This window comes from Ovis aries, chromosome 1 (assembly GCF_016772045.2).
Source record: "Ovis aries strain OAR_USU_Benz2616 breed Rambouillet chromosome 1, ARS-UI_Ramb_v3.0, whole genome shotgun sequence".
NCBI lineage: Eukaryota > Metazoa > Chordata > Mammalia > Artiodactyla > Bovidae > Ovis > Ovis aries.
In genome coordinates, this window is record NC_056054.1 from 21485099 (window position 1) to 21501105 (window position 16007).

Below are 16007 nucleotides of genomic sequence, written 5' to 3' on the forward strand. Positions count from 1 at the left end.
GGGAGACCAGACAGTAGAGGATCCAGGAGATGCCACTAGTTGTTGTCTCATGACCCTTGAACATGACCTTGTCCACCTCGGCATGGAGGTCCTTGTCAGACAAGCTGCTCCCATTCTCCATCTGTGGAGGCAGGGCCAGTGTGCAGGGTCTGCCCTTCCTGTGTGCTTCTGCCCAAAGGCTCAGGCCTCTCCTGCCCACACTCACTCTGGCAAAGAGGAGGATGTCCAGGAAGTCCAAGGGCCTCCTTCTCCTCTCCTTCTCCAGCTTTCCCTCCTTCTGCAGGTGAGACTTTCTCCCTGTGATAATTGAATCTGTCCCAGAACAGTGGTTCCCAGCCAGAGCTGAGGACTCTGGGGGCCCAGATGCAGCCCCACCATAGCCCCAAATTCTTCTCTATATGGCAGTAGCATGTGTGTGTTGAGGTGTGTGTCACATAAGATGGGTATAATGTGTCCATGTGTCTGCAAGAGGGAACAGGCTTGGCTGTAGAAGGGAGTTTCAGCATGTGACAATGTGTTTGTGCACTTCTAGTGTGTAATGTGTTTGTCTCTGGGATTGAGTGCATTATTCTGGGGGGCTGTGTCTGGTGGATGTTTGACAGATATATCTGTTTGAGAGTGAACTGTGGATTGAGCTTGGTGTGATATGTGCAGATGAAAGAGAGGCAGACTCACCACCATCATTTGGACAGAGTAGGCCATGTGCCCCATGGAGGGCTTCAGGATGTTATGGTGGAAGACTGGGGTCAGTATCCCTTGGTACTGGAACCACATATGCCCCTCCAACAGGAGAGAACCATTCTCTGGGCCACAGTTGGGTGTGTGTGGGGGTCAGGGAGACTGGATCAGAGGGGTGACTGGGGACTGCATAGGAGGAACCAAGATCGTCAGAAGGAGGTATGTGACAGGCAAAGTCAGGAAGGCCAGTACAATTCAGGAAAGTGAATTTCCAAAATGGCTGTTCCATTAAGATGTGACAGTTTGAGACAAAGGTTTAAAAAGAGTAGGAAAAACAAGGACCTATGGTATAAAACAAGGAACTACGCTCGATATTTTGTAGTAGCCTATAAGGGAAAGGAATCTGAATCCCTCTGCTGTACACCTAACACTGCAGAACAAGGTAAATCAACTACATGGGAATAAAAGCTTTTTAAAATGAGTTATAAAAAAGGCAATGGCAACCCACTCTGGTACTCTTGCCTGGGAAATCCCATGGGCGCAGGAGCCTGGTAGGTTACAGTCCATGGTGTTGTGAAGAGTCAGACATGACTGAGCGACTTCACTTTCACTTTTCACTTTCATGCACTGGAGAAGGAAATGGCAATCCACTCCATATTCTTGCCTGGAGAATCCCAGGAATGGGAGCCTAGTGGGCTGCCGTCTATGGGGTCGCCCAGAGTCAGACACGACTGAAGTAACTTAGCAGCATAAAAAACTCATATATGTTTGAAGTATAATCACATTCTGAAAACATTTAAAAACGTCTTTCCTTTGATAGTCGTTATTACTTATTCATTGTGCAGAAAAAAATAAGGAAACTGAGACATTTCAGAAGTTTTATCCATAGTGATAGGTCATGAAAGAATCTCCTCCTTTCTGGTATATGAAGAATAATATTGTGCAGCTTATAGGGCTTTTTTTTTTCATTAAAATTTTTAAAAATTAATTTAGTCTGTTTGGTTGTGCTGGGTCTTCATTGCTACGTGCAGCCTTTTTCTATTTGTGGTGAGTGGGGAAACACATCTGGTGCTTAATAAGAAGAGTTCATGTTAATAAGAGTACTTGCTATCTCTTATTCTTTAGATCTGAGAAAACACTACAGAGAGTTGTTGCTACTATCAAGACTATTTTTAATAATAATAATACTATGAACTGCCTTCCCTTCCTGATGACTCTCAGCTATCAATCTTTCTCACCCACTATGAACTTACCTCCCATTCCTGACTCTCTCAGGCTTCAAGGATGGCTGGTAGAGAGTCACGTACTGATGATGAAGGGCCAGTCTCTGTTGGAATTTCACAGACCCAGGGCATGTACCCAAGAGGGAAGATTTGCTCCTGCTGGCATGTGGGTTTCATTCTACCTGTCCTTTGCAGGACCACCTTCATGTTGTTAGGGTCAGAGGTCACAGGGCTAACCTTGTTCACCCATAGAAATTGAGGACGAATACGTGGGAATTTCTCTGTCTTTTTCAGAAGTTGTTGCCGATTCTGTTCCTTTGGAACTATAACAAGAGCAAAAATAAAAAACAGCAGCAACTCTGTTTTAAGGTCAAGTGCTTGAGGTAAGGATGAATGTTTGCACAGGCATGGCGAGATGGTTCTGAGGGTATCCACGGAGATCAAAGACTAGACCTGCTGAGTCAGACTCTGATCCAGACTTCTAGCATCTCTCCAGAACTTGGCCTAAGATCTGATTTAGTTTCCTTGTTTGTTTCTCACTCAGAGCTGCCATTAGAACTTTAAACACAGTGAATGCTTGATAAATGTTCAGGGATTAACTCCATGGAGTACAAAACATTTTCATAGGCTTATGTAAAACTTGAGGCAAACCTGTATGAGTGGGGAATATTACTTGATCTTGTTTCACTGAAGAATGAGGAAACCCATGTAAAGGGTATATATCCAGGTGAGATCATTTAAACCCAAAGCTGCTGACCCCAAGGTGTCCCTTCCCAGGATTCCCAAGACTCCCTGGGTGCCTCTCTTATCACATTTCCATTCAATGTTCTAAACGCTCAGTATCATGTTGACAAGCTTGTCTTTCATATCTATCATTCCTGTTTTTAGAGCGAGTGTAGAGCATGTTCATAGGGATTAAGCCTCACTTTTCAAAGAAGCAATAAGTTCATGAAGAAGGAATGAGTACATGTAGGAGTGATGAGTGAGTTTTAAATTCTGTTTGTAAGTGTCAGATAGAATCAGAGCTAATGTAGGAAAGAAGGAAGCACAAAAATAAAGCTGGGGCTCGGGGCATCTCACAGAGCTCAAGGGGAGGGGGAGCCAGGGTGTGGAGGGGGAGAACCAGGGACTGGAGGGCTTCTAAGGCTGCGTCTCCCATTCCTTCTCTCTGTACATCCACACAGTCATCCCTCTGCAAGTGTCTATGGAGGCTCTACCTTGAACCCGACAGTTTTCTAGGGGTTGGTGATACAGTCATGAATCAACAGACACAGTCCCTGTCCTTGCAGAGCTGGGTCTGGGAGGTGGAGGAGGGAATGTCTACCCTTCTGGGGTTGGCACGTTTCCCCATTCTGCCACCCTTAAGCCTGAGGGGCCGTGCTGAATCCTGTTCCAAGACTCTGATTCTAATATCATGGCCAAGTGATCCATCTGTTGCAATCAACTGTGGCTGGGGTGAATAGGCCTTCCAAAGACTCACCTTTTGTGAGGGAAGAGATCTAGAAGCAAATGAGCTGGGCAGACATCCCATAATATTCCCACCACAGTGGATGCCAAGTACATGAAAGATTGGGTGGGTAGATGAGCTGAGTTATTCATTTATTTGATACCTATATGTTGAGGACTTACTTTGGATCAATTGCCATCCTCGGAGCAAGATATTCAGCAGTGAGCAACAGAATCCTTGCCTTCATGGAGCTCCTATTGTAGTAGGGGCTGACAATCCTGCCCTAACCTGAGACATGTCCTGCTTGAGTGCATTCTGGGGGCTGCTCTGTGCTCCAAAGTCATGACCATCATTTGGTCTGCCTTGTTCTACTGATCCAGTGCAGGCACTGACCTTTAAGAGCCTCTTAACACTCCAGCTATGTTAGCTAGTTTTCTTGGATCTCCTCTGGTGGGTCCAGAGCACCTGGTTGTCTTTTCTGATTGCTTGGGGTCCAAGAAAGCCAGATGCCTGCAAATCCTTCTTCCTGGGCATGTCCTTTGTTCAACCCAATTAAGTTGGCATTCTAATTTCTAACTGTGCCAATAACACAGGTATTGAAAAAATCTCTATTATAAGAGCTAGAAATATTTGGTTACAATTGCTATATTAGACCAGAAGAAATTGAGAGATGATTAAGTACCATGTGCTTGTGTTAGTAGCTTAGTCAAGTCCTACTCTTTGCCACTTCATAGACTGCAGCCTGCCGAGATCCTCTGTCCCTAGAATTCTCCTAAGTATTGCAATTCTCCAATATACTCCAAAGTATAATGGAGTGGTAGCTATACCACTCTCCAGGGGATCCTCCCATTTCAGGGATGAGACCCAGGTCTCCTGCATTGCAGGCAGATTCTTTATAATGTGAGCCATTATGGAAGCTGCTGCTGCTGCTGCTGCTAATTCGCTTCAGTAGTGTCTGGCTCTGTGCGACCCCATAGATGGCAGCCCACCAGGCTCCACCACCCCTGGAATTCTCCAGGCAAGAACACTGGAGTGGGTTGCCATTTCCTTCTCCAATGCAGGAAAGTGAAAAGTGAAAGTGAAGTCTCTCAGTCGTGTCTGACTCTTAGCGACCCCATGGACTGCAGCGTACCAGGCTCCTCCATCCATTGGATTTTGTGTTATACACCCATTATTGCTCCATTTTCTGGAAGAGTATGTTTTTAAAGTTAACAAAGTGGGAAAACACAGCAAAGTTGCTAACTTTGCAGTGAAGAAAAATCTGTGTCCTTGACAGGTTATATTTTCATAGTTTTATGCAGTGTAAGTTAGTTTTGCAATGGGAAACTTGAGTTTTATCCTTACTCATGCACGATGTATGTTTCAGAACTTAACAGCTGAAATTTCAAAGAACTTCTTACATTACCTGTTTAACATACTGATGTGCAACTGGAACATATTACAAGGATATTACTCATTATTTGCCACTGTGGGCTAAGTTTACTATATTGGTCTTAGATATAAAAGGTCACATTTGAATTTACTAATTTAAAGTCAGAACTCATAAGGGGAGGGAAAGGCCTTAAATGTAAAAGACAAACGGCAGTTTGATTAAGCAGTAATTTTCAGTTTACTAGATGAAACAGACTTGCAATGTAGTCTGCATGAATGCAAAATAAGCCATCTACAGCAAGTGATAAGGAAACTGGGCAAAAAGGAAAAAAGCATATAATGGAAAAGAAGATTCTCTCGAGATAAAAAAAATAAAACCATTATTATAAAGGAATTTACCAAGAACTGCTATATTTCCCCCATTCCATTTGCTGGAAGTCAACAAGAGCATCTAGCACTTTGTGTTCATGTCAAAAAGTCAGATCAGAGCATCCTAATGCAAAGCAAAAAAAAAAAAAGAAAGAAAGAAAATCCCTAACCCCCTCCCCCAAACTTCAGAGTTCAAATTCAAAAGAAGAGAAAGTGGCAATTAAAAGAGATGATGATGGCGATAATCCCATGAATGTGTTTTTGATTTCTCTCCTTTCCAGGGGATGGGTGGAAAATGCTCATTAGGATTTGTAGTTAGAGGTTAACCATGTGAGCCCTTCCTAGAGTCCGTCCCCCAAGGTGGCACAGGAGGGCTGTACATACCAATTCCTGTCCCGAATCTGGGTCAGGCCCAGTTTCTCCTGGATCTCGTGGGGTTTCTTGTTGGCAAAGATGAGGATTATGGCATCCCTCATCTCCCGGTCATTGATAATGCAGTGCAGCTCCTGGCAGGCCTCGTGGATGCGGTCGCGGTCCGCGCAGTCCAGATCAGACCCTGGGTCCCGGTGTAGTAATGCCGCCAGAGCGGCCGGATCTTGTCCAGGCGGCCCACATCCCATACGTTGAACTTGACGTTTTTGTAAGTCACTGTCTCCACGTTGAAACCCACAGTGGGGATGGTGGTCACCAACTGGCTGAGCTTCAACTTGTACAGGATGATTGTCTTGCCAGCCGCGTCCTGGCCCAGCTTGAGGATCCACATTTCCTTCTTCCCGAAGATCTTAAGATAGCACCTTCTGCTGGGGCTGCTTGCCCGGGTCCAGCCCTGGTGGATCCAGGATAATTCGAAGGGGAGACGGAATCAGCGTCCTAGGAAAAAACTTACTTAATTACAGATATAAAGAGAGATTAGAAAAGAATAGTGCAGTAGGAAAATTCGTGGAGAAAAAGAGGCTGAATAACTTGGTTTACATGGAATAGCATCCACGCTCCAGATGGGAATTCAGCCAGAAGGGGAAAGAAAGAACGACACAGGGGAATCAGTCTTTCCAGAAACTGATCCCATGTCTTTATTTTTCAGGTTTGCTTATATACTTTTTGTATATACATAGGGATGAATACAGAGTCATGCAGGGTTAGCAGACCTGACCCTTGTCAAAATCAGGTCCTTCATATAAATGTATACAAAGGTCTTATGGGATTTACATCATCTTCTGGCCATGAGGCCTGCTGACATTTTATGACCCTTTCTGATAACGGCCAGTCAACCAGAAAACTTATTTTTTTCCAGGGGTGACTTTTTCTTAAACTAGGCACCACCCTCCAAATAAAGTTGCATTCCTATAGGGTGAGGGTATAGTGGGTTACAATCAAGAAAGGAATTTACTTAGCCTAAGGTTTAACATGATTAATCTTAAAGGTTAATACTTATTTCTCCTATATGCTAGTTATATTCATTATAAGGGCAGGGAATATGGAGATTTAGCAGCAAATATTGGCTCTACAAATGAAAAACCCTTCACCAATATAATTTCTAATCAACCCACTAATACTATACTAATAATTTTGTAACTTCTCAAAAGAATCTGTATATAGAAAGTTTAAAGCATCTCATGCCTCTCATGGTTGGGAGGCTGCAAACAATCACATGTTGCTGGACGAACCCGCTCAGGCAGGCTAGAGAACCTTCAGAGGAGTTTGTAAGTTGAAACACTCTTGTCACGCCCAGGAATTTTTATTAACTGGAGCTGCAAGTTAACTCCTTCTCCGAGAGAAATGGTGATGGGGGAGAGCCCCCTGTAAAGTCAGAGTGTAGGTGAGAGCATAAAACAGACTCTGGTTTTGGGGGTAGATGCTTGGGAATAGGGGGTTTCCTGAGGCTCGATCCCGCCTTTGTGTATGCCGAAGCCTCCTTCCTCATGACCTTTGCCATGGGCGGAATTCCTCACGCTGGCTCCCGGCAACCTTCCCTACTGTGTCGGAAGAGCCGGGGCCGGGAGCATGAGTAATACAGTTCACATAAGAGAAATTATCTACTGCTGACTCTATATACTATGTAATGGCCATCAGTGAAATGGGAAGATCTGTGAAAGTATTTTAACGGTTCCATGTGTCAACCCTTAGCTCAGAAAATGACAATTGCACCCCAAAAAAGACCACAATTTCTCAAAATCAAAATAATCTGGCAATCTAATACAACAACTTCCGTGAACAAACTGGGCTTTGGTTGTCTCCCTGTGTCTGATTCTAACAGTCCCCATCTTACCTCCACTCTGCTGATAATGACTGAGACTTCTTCTCTTGAAAAGACTGGCCCCACAGTGAGCCCCCACCCCCTCTACGCCCCCGCCCCGCCACAGGGCTGAGCGCTGGATCATTCTGTGGGTAAACGCTGCGCTTCCCCAGCCTGCAAGCAGCTCATTTCTCTCTTCCTCTCTCTCTCCACACACCTGGGATGAGCATCCCTCCAGGTCAGTCTCTGTGCTGAGTTCAGGGGTACAGGGAGGGGATGATACCTCAGCCCCAGGAAACTCACAGCACACTGTATGAGGGAAGAACGCCCAGAGATAACCAGACCCAGTTTAAGGGCGCAAGTCAAATATCAGCACCCTTTGCTAGACGCCATCCTCGAGGCTGATCATTCTGTCTGGGAATGTCAGTTTTAAGCGAAGTCCTGTGTTCCACAAAATCAAGCCGGTTGGCCTGCTCTTCCTGACGTAACTCCCCACACAGCAGGTGAGCCTCTTTTCCTTGACATGACAGCTTCTTAGATTCCTGTCTGTTGTCTCCACACACAGTGGACCCACAGGGCTGACCCATCAGGCTGATGCCTGTGTCCAATGCAGGCTCAGGTCCAGGCAGGGAGGGTGGAATTAAGAAATGGGCAGGGAAGCATCCAGAAGCCTGTGAGAACAGCTGAAGGTGCTCAGCCTGGAGGACAGGGAGACTCAGGAAGGAGCAGCTGATGCCTTCCAAGGGCAGGGCTGCCAGGACAGCCTGAGCTCTCCCTAAGGAAGGGGTGTCTGACAGACCCGAGGTTACCAGCACAGGGCCTGAAGAGGAGTGAACTCCCAGGACTGGGTGAGGGGTCAAGACCTGAGAGGTTAGCTGGGTTTTCCCCAGGAACCATGTGATTGTTACACAATAAGACTTTGTCCTGTGGACTTGTTGACCATAACCATACTCTAAGAACCCGAGCCATTTGGCCCTCCCAGTCCCCTGTCCTTCCCCCACTATCTACCTCCTGGTTGTGACTGTAGCTAATTAACAACCCTTAAGCACATTTTTATAATCATCTGGTTAGTCACGCAAGGCTTTTCTGGGTCTTTGTGACCCCATGGACTGTAGTCCACTAGGCCTCTCTGTCCATAGAATTTTCCAGGCAAGAATGCTGGAGTGGGTTGCTATGCCCTCTTCCAGATGATCCTCCTGACCCAGGGATCAAACCTGGGTCTCCTGCATTGCAGGTAAATTCTTTATTGTCTCAGCCTCCAGAGAAGCCCTATGATCACATTGGAATGATTGGTTCTGCAATATCAATACATAATTACTTCTCCATTCAAATACCTGATAATTTTAGCGAAATTTTATCCTTGATGTTAATTATGGTATTTTCCTACTAATAGGTTTACTTTGAGCTGCAACCAGAAAATGTGCTCACTTTGGACTACACCCCTCACTTTCCATCATTCATAGAGGATCTAACACCAGTTTCAGTCCTACCTCACAGAAGTACCACAGTTATAGCAGGAGTAGGTCTAGAAATTCCCTTTTATACTATGTTAGAAAACAATTATATAATCAATGATTTTACACTCTGCTTAGGAACCTTTAATACACTGTTTGTTGAAACCTGTTCTTAAAGAAAAAAATGGTATTTTAAAACTTGTTGCTTTTTTCTGAGAAAACTTTAGCTAGACTCACTAAGAAAAACAAAAGATATTACAAGTGATACCACAGAAACACAAGGTACATAAGAGAATACTATGAACAATTACATGCCAACAAATTTGATGACCTAGAAGAAATGGAAAAATATCTAAAAGCGTACAACCTACCCAGTATGAAACATGAATAAAAGAGTAAATCTAAACTTACTGATTACTAGTAAGGAGATTGAATCAGTAATCAAAAACCTTCAATAAACAAATTGTCTAGGACCAGACAGCTTCACTGGTGAGTTCTACCAAACCTTTGAAGAAGAATTCATACCGATCCTTTTCAAACTTATCTCCAAATAGGCGAGAACACTTCCAAACCTTTTATATAAAGCCAGTATTACCCTGGTAACAAAACCAAATAATGATATCTCAAGAAAAGAAAATTTCAGGCTAATATCTGATGGACATAGATACAGGCATCTTCAACAAAATATTAACAAACTGAATTCAATAATAATTTAAAAGGTGGAAGCATGAAAGTCCCCACATCCCCAAAGCAATCTTGAAAAAATGAACAAATCTGGAGGTATCATGCTCCCAGACTTCAGCCTAGACTACAAAGCTGTAGTAATCAAAACAATACAGTATTGTCATAAAAACAGACACATAGATCATTGACATAGAACAGAGATTCCAGAAATAATCCCACACATATGTGGTGGGTTAATTCATAACTAAGGAGTCAAGAATATAGGATGGGAAAAAGACAATCTCTTTAACAAGTGGTATTAGGAAAACTGGACAGTAACATGCAAAACAATGATGCTGAACCACTCTCTTACACTTAACTGGAAATAGATTAGAGACTTGAACATAAGCTCAAAAGATCCTAAAACTCCTTAGAAGAAAACATAGGTGATAATCTCCTTGACATCAGTCTTGGCAATAACTTTTTGAATTTGACACCAAAAGCAAAACTAACCAAGTGGGATATAACACATAGGTTAAACTGAAAAGCTTCTGCACAGCAAAGAAAGTGATCAACAAAATGAAGAGGCAGCCTACCAGATGGGAGAAAATATTTGCCATTCATATATCTGATAAAAGGTTGGTATACAAAAATGTATAAAGAACTCATAAAATTAATAGCAGACATATATCTGATTAGAAATGAGTAGAAGATATGAATAAGCATTTTTTAAAAGAAAACATATAGATGGCCCACAGGCACATGAAAAGGTGCTAAATATCAATAATATTGGGGAAATGCAAGTCAAACCACAATAAGTTATCACCTCACAACTGTTAAAATGCTTATAACCAAAAAGACAAGAAATGTGTTAGCAAGTATATTGAGAAAAGGGAATGAAGGAAAGTTACAAAATAGCTTGGAGTTAAAACTCCCCTCCCGGTCCTCCCCATCATTCTATGCAAATCAAAGAACTCTCTCACCAGAGAGGAAAAAAAAGGACATTAACATTGATTATGCTCAGTTCCCAGCTGGTCCAGACTCTGGCTGATCTCCAAAATTCCTTGCCCCAGCTGTTTAAGAGATAACTACTCCAAATAACCTTGGAGAAGAACAGGCCCCCTTAAGACAGTGGAGTTCCGCATATATGCCTATATATACTTACTCTTTTCTTGGGTTAGCACAGCAGCTCACTAATGTGACTGCTGCCCCCTTCTTGCCTCATTAGAGGTGATCTGTTCCTGTAAAGTGCCAGTCTCATTCTTTTTCCAAACCTGGCTTTCTCTAACTCCCTTACTCTACACTTTTTGGTGCCAGGACCCGGGAGATTGAGGTTCCTTCTTGTTCTCCATGGCCAGCTCTTTGGAGTGTCGAAGCCTGCTGAGCTCACTTTCCTGCCTGAGCTTTCAAGACCTCCTCGAGAGGACGCCCCATGCCTTCGTGAGCAGTACAAGCCCTGTGTAAGGGCTTTATTGGTTTTCCATGTAACCCGAGGAATATTGGTCTCTCTCTCTCTTCCTTTTTCTCTACACTTTCTTTTCCATGAGACCGACCAACTCCAGGGCGGAGGCCTTTTGCCATTCGACCTCCCTCCATCCACCATGAATTCTCACCTGACCCAGCAGCCCAGCTAAGCTCAGACGGTACTCTAGGATGCCATAGACTATCATCCTTTCTGGGTTCCCAGAGAACCCTCTGGCCAAAAGGCCCTTTGGGGAGGTACTTGGGGGGCGCCCCTCCCTCCTTCAGAGTCTCTCTCTCTCTTTGCCCAGTCAAAAGATTAGGTGACCACCTTTTCTCTTGATCAGACAGTCACTAGCCATTTGCTATGGGGTTAAGCCAATCTGTCCCACAGGACTCTCCCTGCGTAAAACAAAACCTCAAACCTCTACTCTTGACGGATCTCAAGGTTCATAAACTCAAGTCACTTTGCACTCAAATTTGGCCTCAATAAAAACTGGATAACCAAAACCGCTGGTGAGTTCGGGACTTTCGATTTCAATATTTTATCAGATCTCACTAACTTCCTCAAATGGAATGGCAAATGGTCGGAGGTCCCCTATATTCAAGCCTTCTGGGACCTTAGAAGCTGTCCTTCTCTTTGCAAGGACCGTTCTAGCTATCAAATCCTCCTCTGCTCTCTCTTCCCCTCCATTACAAAAGAATCCAAATCTAAAGCCCATAAAAGGCCCCCTAAACTCTCAGCGCCCGATTGCGATCCAACAGATGAGCCTCCTCCACACCACCCCAGAGAGAAGGCTTCCTGGGACCAGACCCCATCTTTTAGCTCTTCCTCCTCCAAAACAGGAAGTGATGACTCTGAAGCCCCAAAAGAGATTTCCACCCTCCCTCCATCGGCCAGGACCCGAAGCAAACACGTTTCCTCTCAGAGAGGTAGTGGGACCGGAGGGCCCTACATGGGTTCATGCACCTTTCTCAATTTCTGATATGAGCCAAATTGAAGGAAGATTAGGATCCTTTTCAGAAAATCCTACTAGATACAGAAAAGAATTCCTCCACCTTACAGAAGCATATCATTTAACCTGAAATGATCTTTATTACAGCTTAAATGCCACTTTAACCCCTCATAAAAAGTAACAGATATGGCAGGCAGCCTGGACTCATGCTGATCAGCTCCATAACCAAGATAGGACTAATCCAGTGGCTGATGATGCAGTGTCCCTTTAACTCACCCACGATGGACATATCAAGCTGATAATGGTGGCATCCAGTACCTACATGATATAATCACCTGTTTACTAGAAGGAATGCTAAAAAGCTCTCACATTCATGTTAACTACGATGAGATTCACTATGAACAAAGCTAGTGGAGGTGATGGAATTCCAGTTGAGCTGTTTCAAACCCATAAAGATGATGCTGTGAAAGTGCTGCACTCAATATACCAGCAAATTTGGAAAAATCAGCAGTGGCCACAGGACTGGAAAAGGTTGGTTTTCATTCCAATCCCTAAGAAAGGCAATGCCAAAGAATGCTCAAACTACCACACAATTGCACTCATCTCACATGCTGGTAAAGTAATCCTCAAAATTCTCCAAGCCAGGCTTCAGCAATACGTGAACCATGAAATTCCAGATGTTCAAGTGCCAACATCTGCTGGATCATGGAAAGAGCAAGAGAGTTCCAGAAAACATCTATTTCTGCTTTATTGACTATGCCAAAGCCTTTGAGTGTGTGGATCACAATAAACTGTGGAACATTCTGAAAGAGATGGGAATACCAGACCACCTCACCTGCCTCTTGAGAAATCTGTATGCAGGTCAGGAAGCAACAGTTAGAACTGGACATGGAACAACAGACTAGTTCAAATTGGAAAAGGAGTATGTCAAGGCTGTATATTGTCACCCTGCTTATTTAACTTATATGCAGAGTACATCATGAGAAGCGCTGGACTGGAGGAAGCACAAGCTGGAATCAAGATTGCTGGGAGAAATACCAATAACCTCAGATATGCAGATGACACCACCCTTCTGGCAGAAAGTGAAGAGGAACTAAAAGCCTCTTGATGAAAGTGAAAGTGGAGAGTGAAAAAGTTGGCTTAAAGCTCAACATTCAGAAAACTAAGACCATGGCATCTGGTCCCATCACTTCCTGGGAAATAGGTGGGGAAAACAGCGGAAACAGTGTCAGACTTTATTTTGGGGGGGCTCCAAAATCACCGCAGATGGTGATTGCAGCCATAAAATTAAAAGATGCTTACTCCTCGGAAGGAAAGTTATGACCAACCTAGATAGCATATTCAAAAGCAGAGATATTACTTTGCCAACAAAGGTCCATCTAGTCAAGGCTATGGTTTTTCCAGTAGTCATGTATGGATGTGAGAGTTGGACTGTGAAGAAAGCTGAGTGCCGAAGAATTGATGCTTTTGAACTGTGGGGTTGAAGATTCTTGAGAGTCCCTTGGACTACAAGGAGATCCAACCAGTCCATCCTAAAGGAGATCAGTCCTGGGTGTTCTTTGGAAGAAATGATGCTGAAGCCGAAACTCCAGTACTTTGGCCACCTCATGCAAAGAGTTGACTCATTGGAAAAGGCTCTGATGCTGGGAGGGATTGGGGGCAGGAGGAGAAGGGGACGACAGAGGATGAGATGGCTGGATGGCATCACCAACTTGATGGACATGAGTTTGGGTGAACTCTGGGAGTTGATGATGGACAGGGAGGCCTGGAGTGCTGTGATTCATGGGATCGCAAAGAGTCGGATATGACTGAGCAACTGAACTGAACTGAAGTGAACGAAAAGATTAGGGAGGTGATTCAAGAAAAAGATGAAAATCCTGTCCTTTTTCTTTCACAGCTTACTGAGGTAGTCCAAAAATACATTAATCTAGATATTTCCACCCCTGCTGTACTTCTGTACCTACTTGTCCAGTTCATAAGCCAGTCACCCCAGATATTTACCGAAAACTATGCCAGTTAGAGAAGGGCCCCGAAACCCTTCAGCAAGATCTCCTAGAAATATCCTTTAAAGTTTTCAACAATATGGAGGAAGAAGTGAAAAACGAAAAAGAAAAGGAAAGAAAGGCCAAATATGCTTTATTCGCTGCAGCTATCCAAGAAAAATATTCAACCCCTTTGGCCCATCAACCTCAGTCCACTCGTATGGGACCTCACCCTCCAGGCCCCTGCTTTAGATGTAACCAAATGGGACACTGGCCTAAGTCCTGCTCAAACCCCCAGCCACCCACCTACCCTGCCCCACTACAAACAATGGGGCCACTGGAAAATGGATTGTCCTCAGACACTACTCACCAAATCTCGGGGTCCACCCCAGGCCCAACAACAATAGGCCAGGAACCAGACTTGGGGGGGGGGGGGCCCTGGCACCCAAGACCATGGTTTCTCAGATGAGGTGAGAGATGATCCAGTTATGGCTGACTTATTCCAGTGACGGAGCCCAAGCTCCAGACCCCAAGTCCGCCCCACACAGATGGACTTGGAGCTTCAGGTAATTGGCACAGTGGCTGGACACAAAATCTCGTTCCTAATAGCCACTGGAGCAGCCTTTTCACTTTTGACCTCCTTTAAGGGCCCTCTCCAACCTTCAGAAGTGGGCATCGAAGAGGTCTCAGGCATCCCTTTTTATCCCAAAATAACCCCTCCTCTCCTTTGTTCCTTTGGTAAGGCAACACTAACGTGATCTCTGGCTAAGCTACAAACTTCTATAAACCTCCCATTCTTAGGTCCCATATCAATTCTTTGCATCCAATGGCACCCGAACCCCTGGCCAGCCCTCACTTCCAAAACCTGCCCCCTGACCTTCCCCCAATAGATCCTCAGGTCTGGGACACCGAAGCCCCATTGGTAGCCCAACACCTTTCCTCATACAGATCTTTCTTAAAAATCCGTCTCAAGTAATAACACAAACTCAACATACCCTGACCACAGAATCCCGACAAGGACTTAAACCAATAATCTCCTGACTGCTCAGAGCCAGCCTTTTGCAGCCTATCTGTTCTCCTCTTAATACTCATACTGGCAAGTAAAAAAGGGACCCCATTCCTGGCATCTAGTCCAAGATCTTCACAAGATCAACGAAGCCATAATACCTGTATATCCCATGGTCACTAATCCCTACACCCTTCTCTCACATATTCCCCCGACACACTCTGTTTCACGGTATTAGACCTCAAAGATGCTTTCTTTACTATATCTCTACACCACTCCTCACAGCCCCTATTTGCCTTCACCTGGACGGATCCAGACACATATCAATCTCAACAATTAACTTGGACTGTTTTACCACAAGAGTTTAGAGATAGCCCTCATTTTTTCGGTTAAGCTCTCCAAAGAGACTTACAAACTTTAGACCTAGGCTCTACTACCTTACGCCAGTATGTAGATGGTTTACTGTTATGCAGTTCCTCTAGCCACAACTGCCTAGTCCACACTGCGATGGTATTAAATGCCCTAGGCAACTGGCGCTACAGAGTCTCGCTCTCCAAAGCACAAATAGCTTCCACCACTGTCAATTACATGGGATTACTTCTCACTCCCACATCTAAAATAATCCCAGCTCAGAGACTTCGAGCCTTGACACAGACCCCCAGGCCCCAAACCAAGAGGGAACTTCTTTGTCTATTATGTCTATTAAATTTCTTCCGCATATGGGTCCCAAATTTTGCCTTCCATGCTAAACCTCTCTACCAAGCTACTCAAAGAAACTTGAATGAACCCTTATTGGCCCCCACCTCTCTCCCCACCCCAATACAGACTCTTAGCAAACATTTACTACAGGCCCCTTCTCTTTACTTACCTGATTACACCAAGCCTTTTTTCCTTTTTGTACATTCTTGACAAAGACATGCCTTAGGAATTCTGTGCCAATAAAAATGAGACATATGGGGTCCTCTAGCTTACTTATCTAAACAACTTGATCTCATCATGCTCAGATGGCCACCTTGTCTCCAGGCCTTAGCTGCAATCACCCTCTTAATATCTGAAGCCCCAAAACTAACCTGAAATGCTCCTCTAAATGTATGCTCACCTCATTCCTTCAAAGATTTACTCTCTCATCGGGCTTTCCTTTCTCTGCCCACTGCTCAATTACAG

General features: G+C 44.3%; 1 protein-coding gene and 1 pseudogene across 1 annotated transcript in view; both read right to left on the reverse strand.

Moving 5' to 3' along the window:
* Positions 1-4933: 4933 nt before the first annotated feature.
* LOC105609133 (ADP-ribosylation factor 6-like) lies at positions 4934-5950 on the reverse strand (annotated as a pseudogene).
* LOC114114831 (taurochenodeoxycholic 6 alpha-hydroxylase-like) overlaps positions 4934-16007 on the reverse strand; it is a 43411-nt gene continuing 32337 nt past the window's right edge. The window contains exon 13 of the mRNA XM_060408488.1: positions 4934-5958. Coding sequence (XP_060264471.1) covers positions 5951-5958 — 8 coding nt within the window. The 3' untranslated portion in view covers positions 4934-5950. The remainder of the gene's footprint in view (positions 5959-16007) is intronic.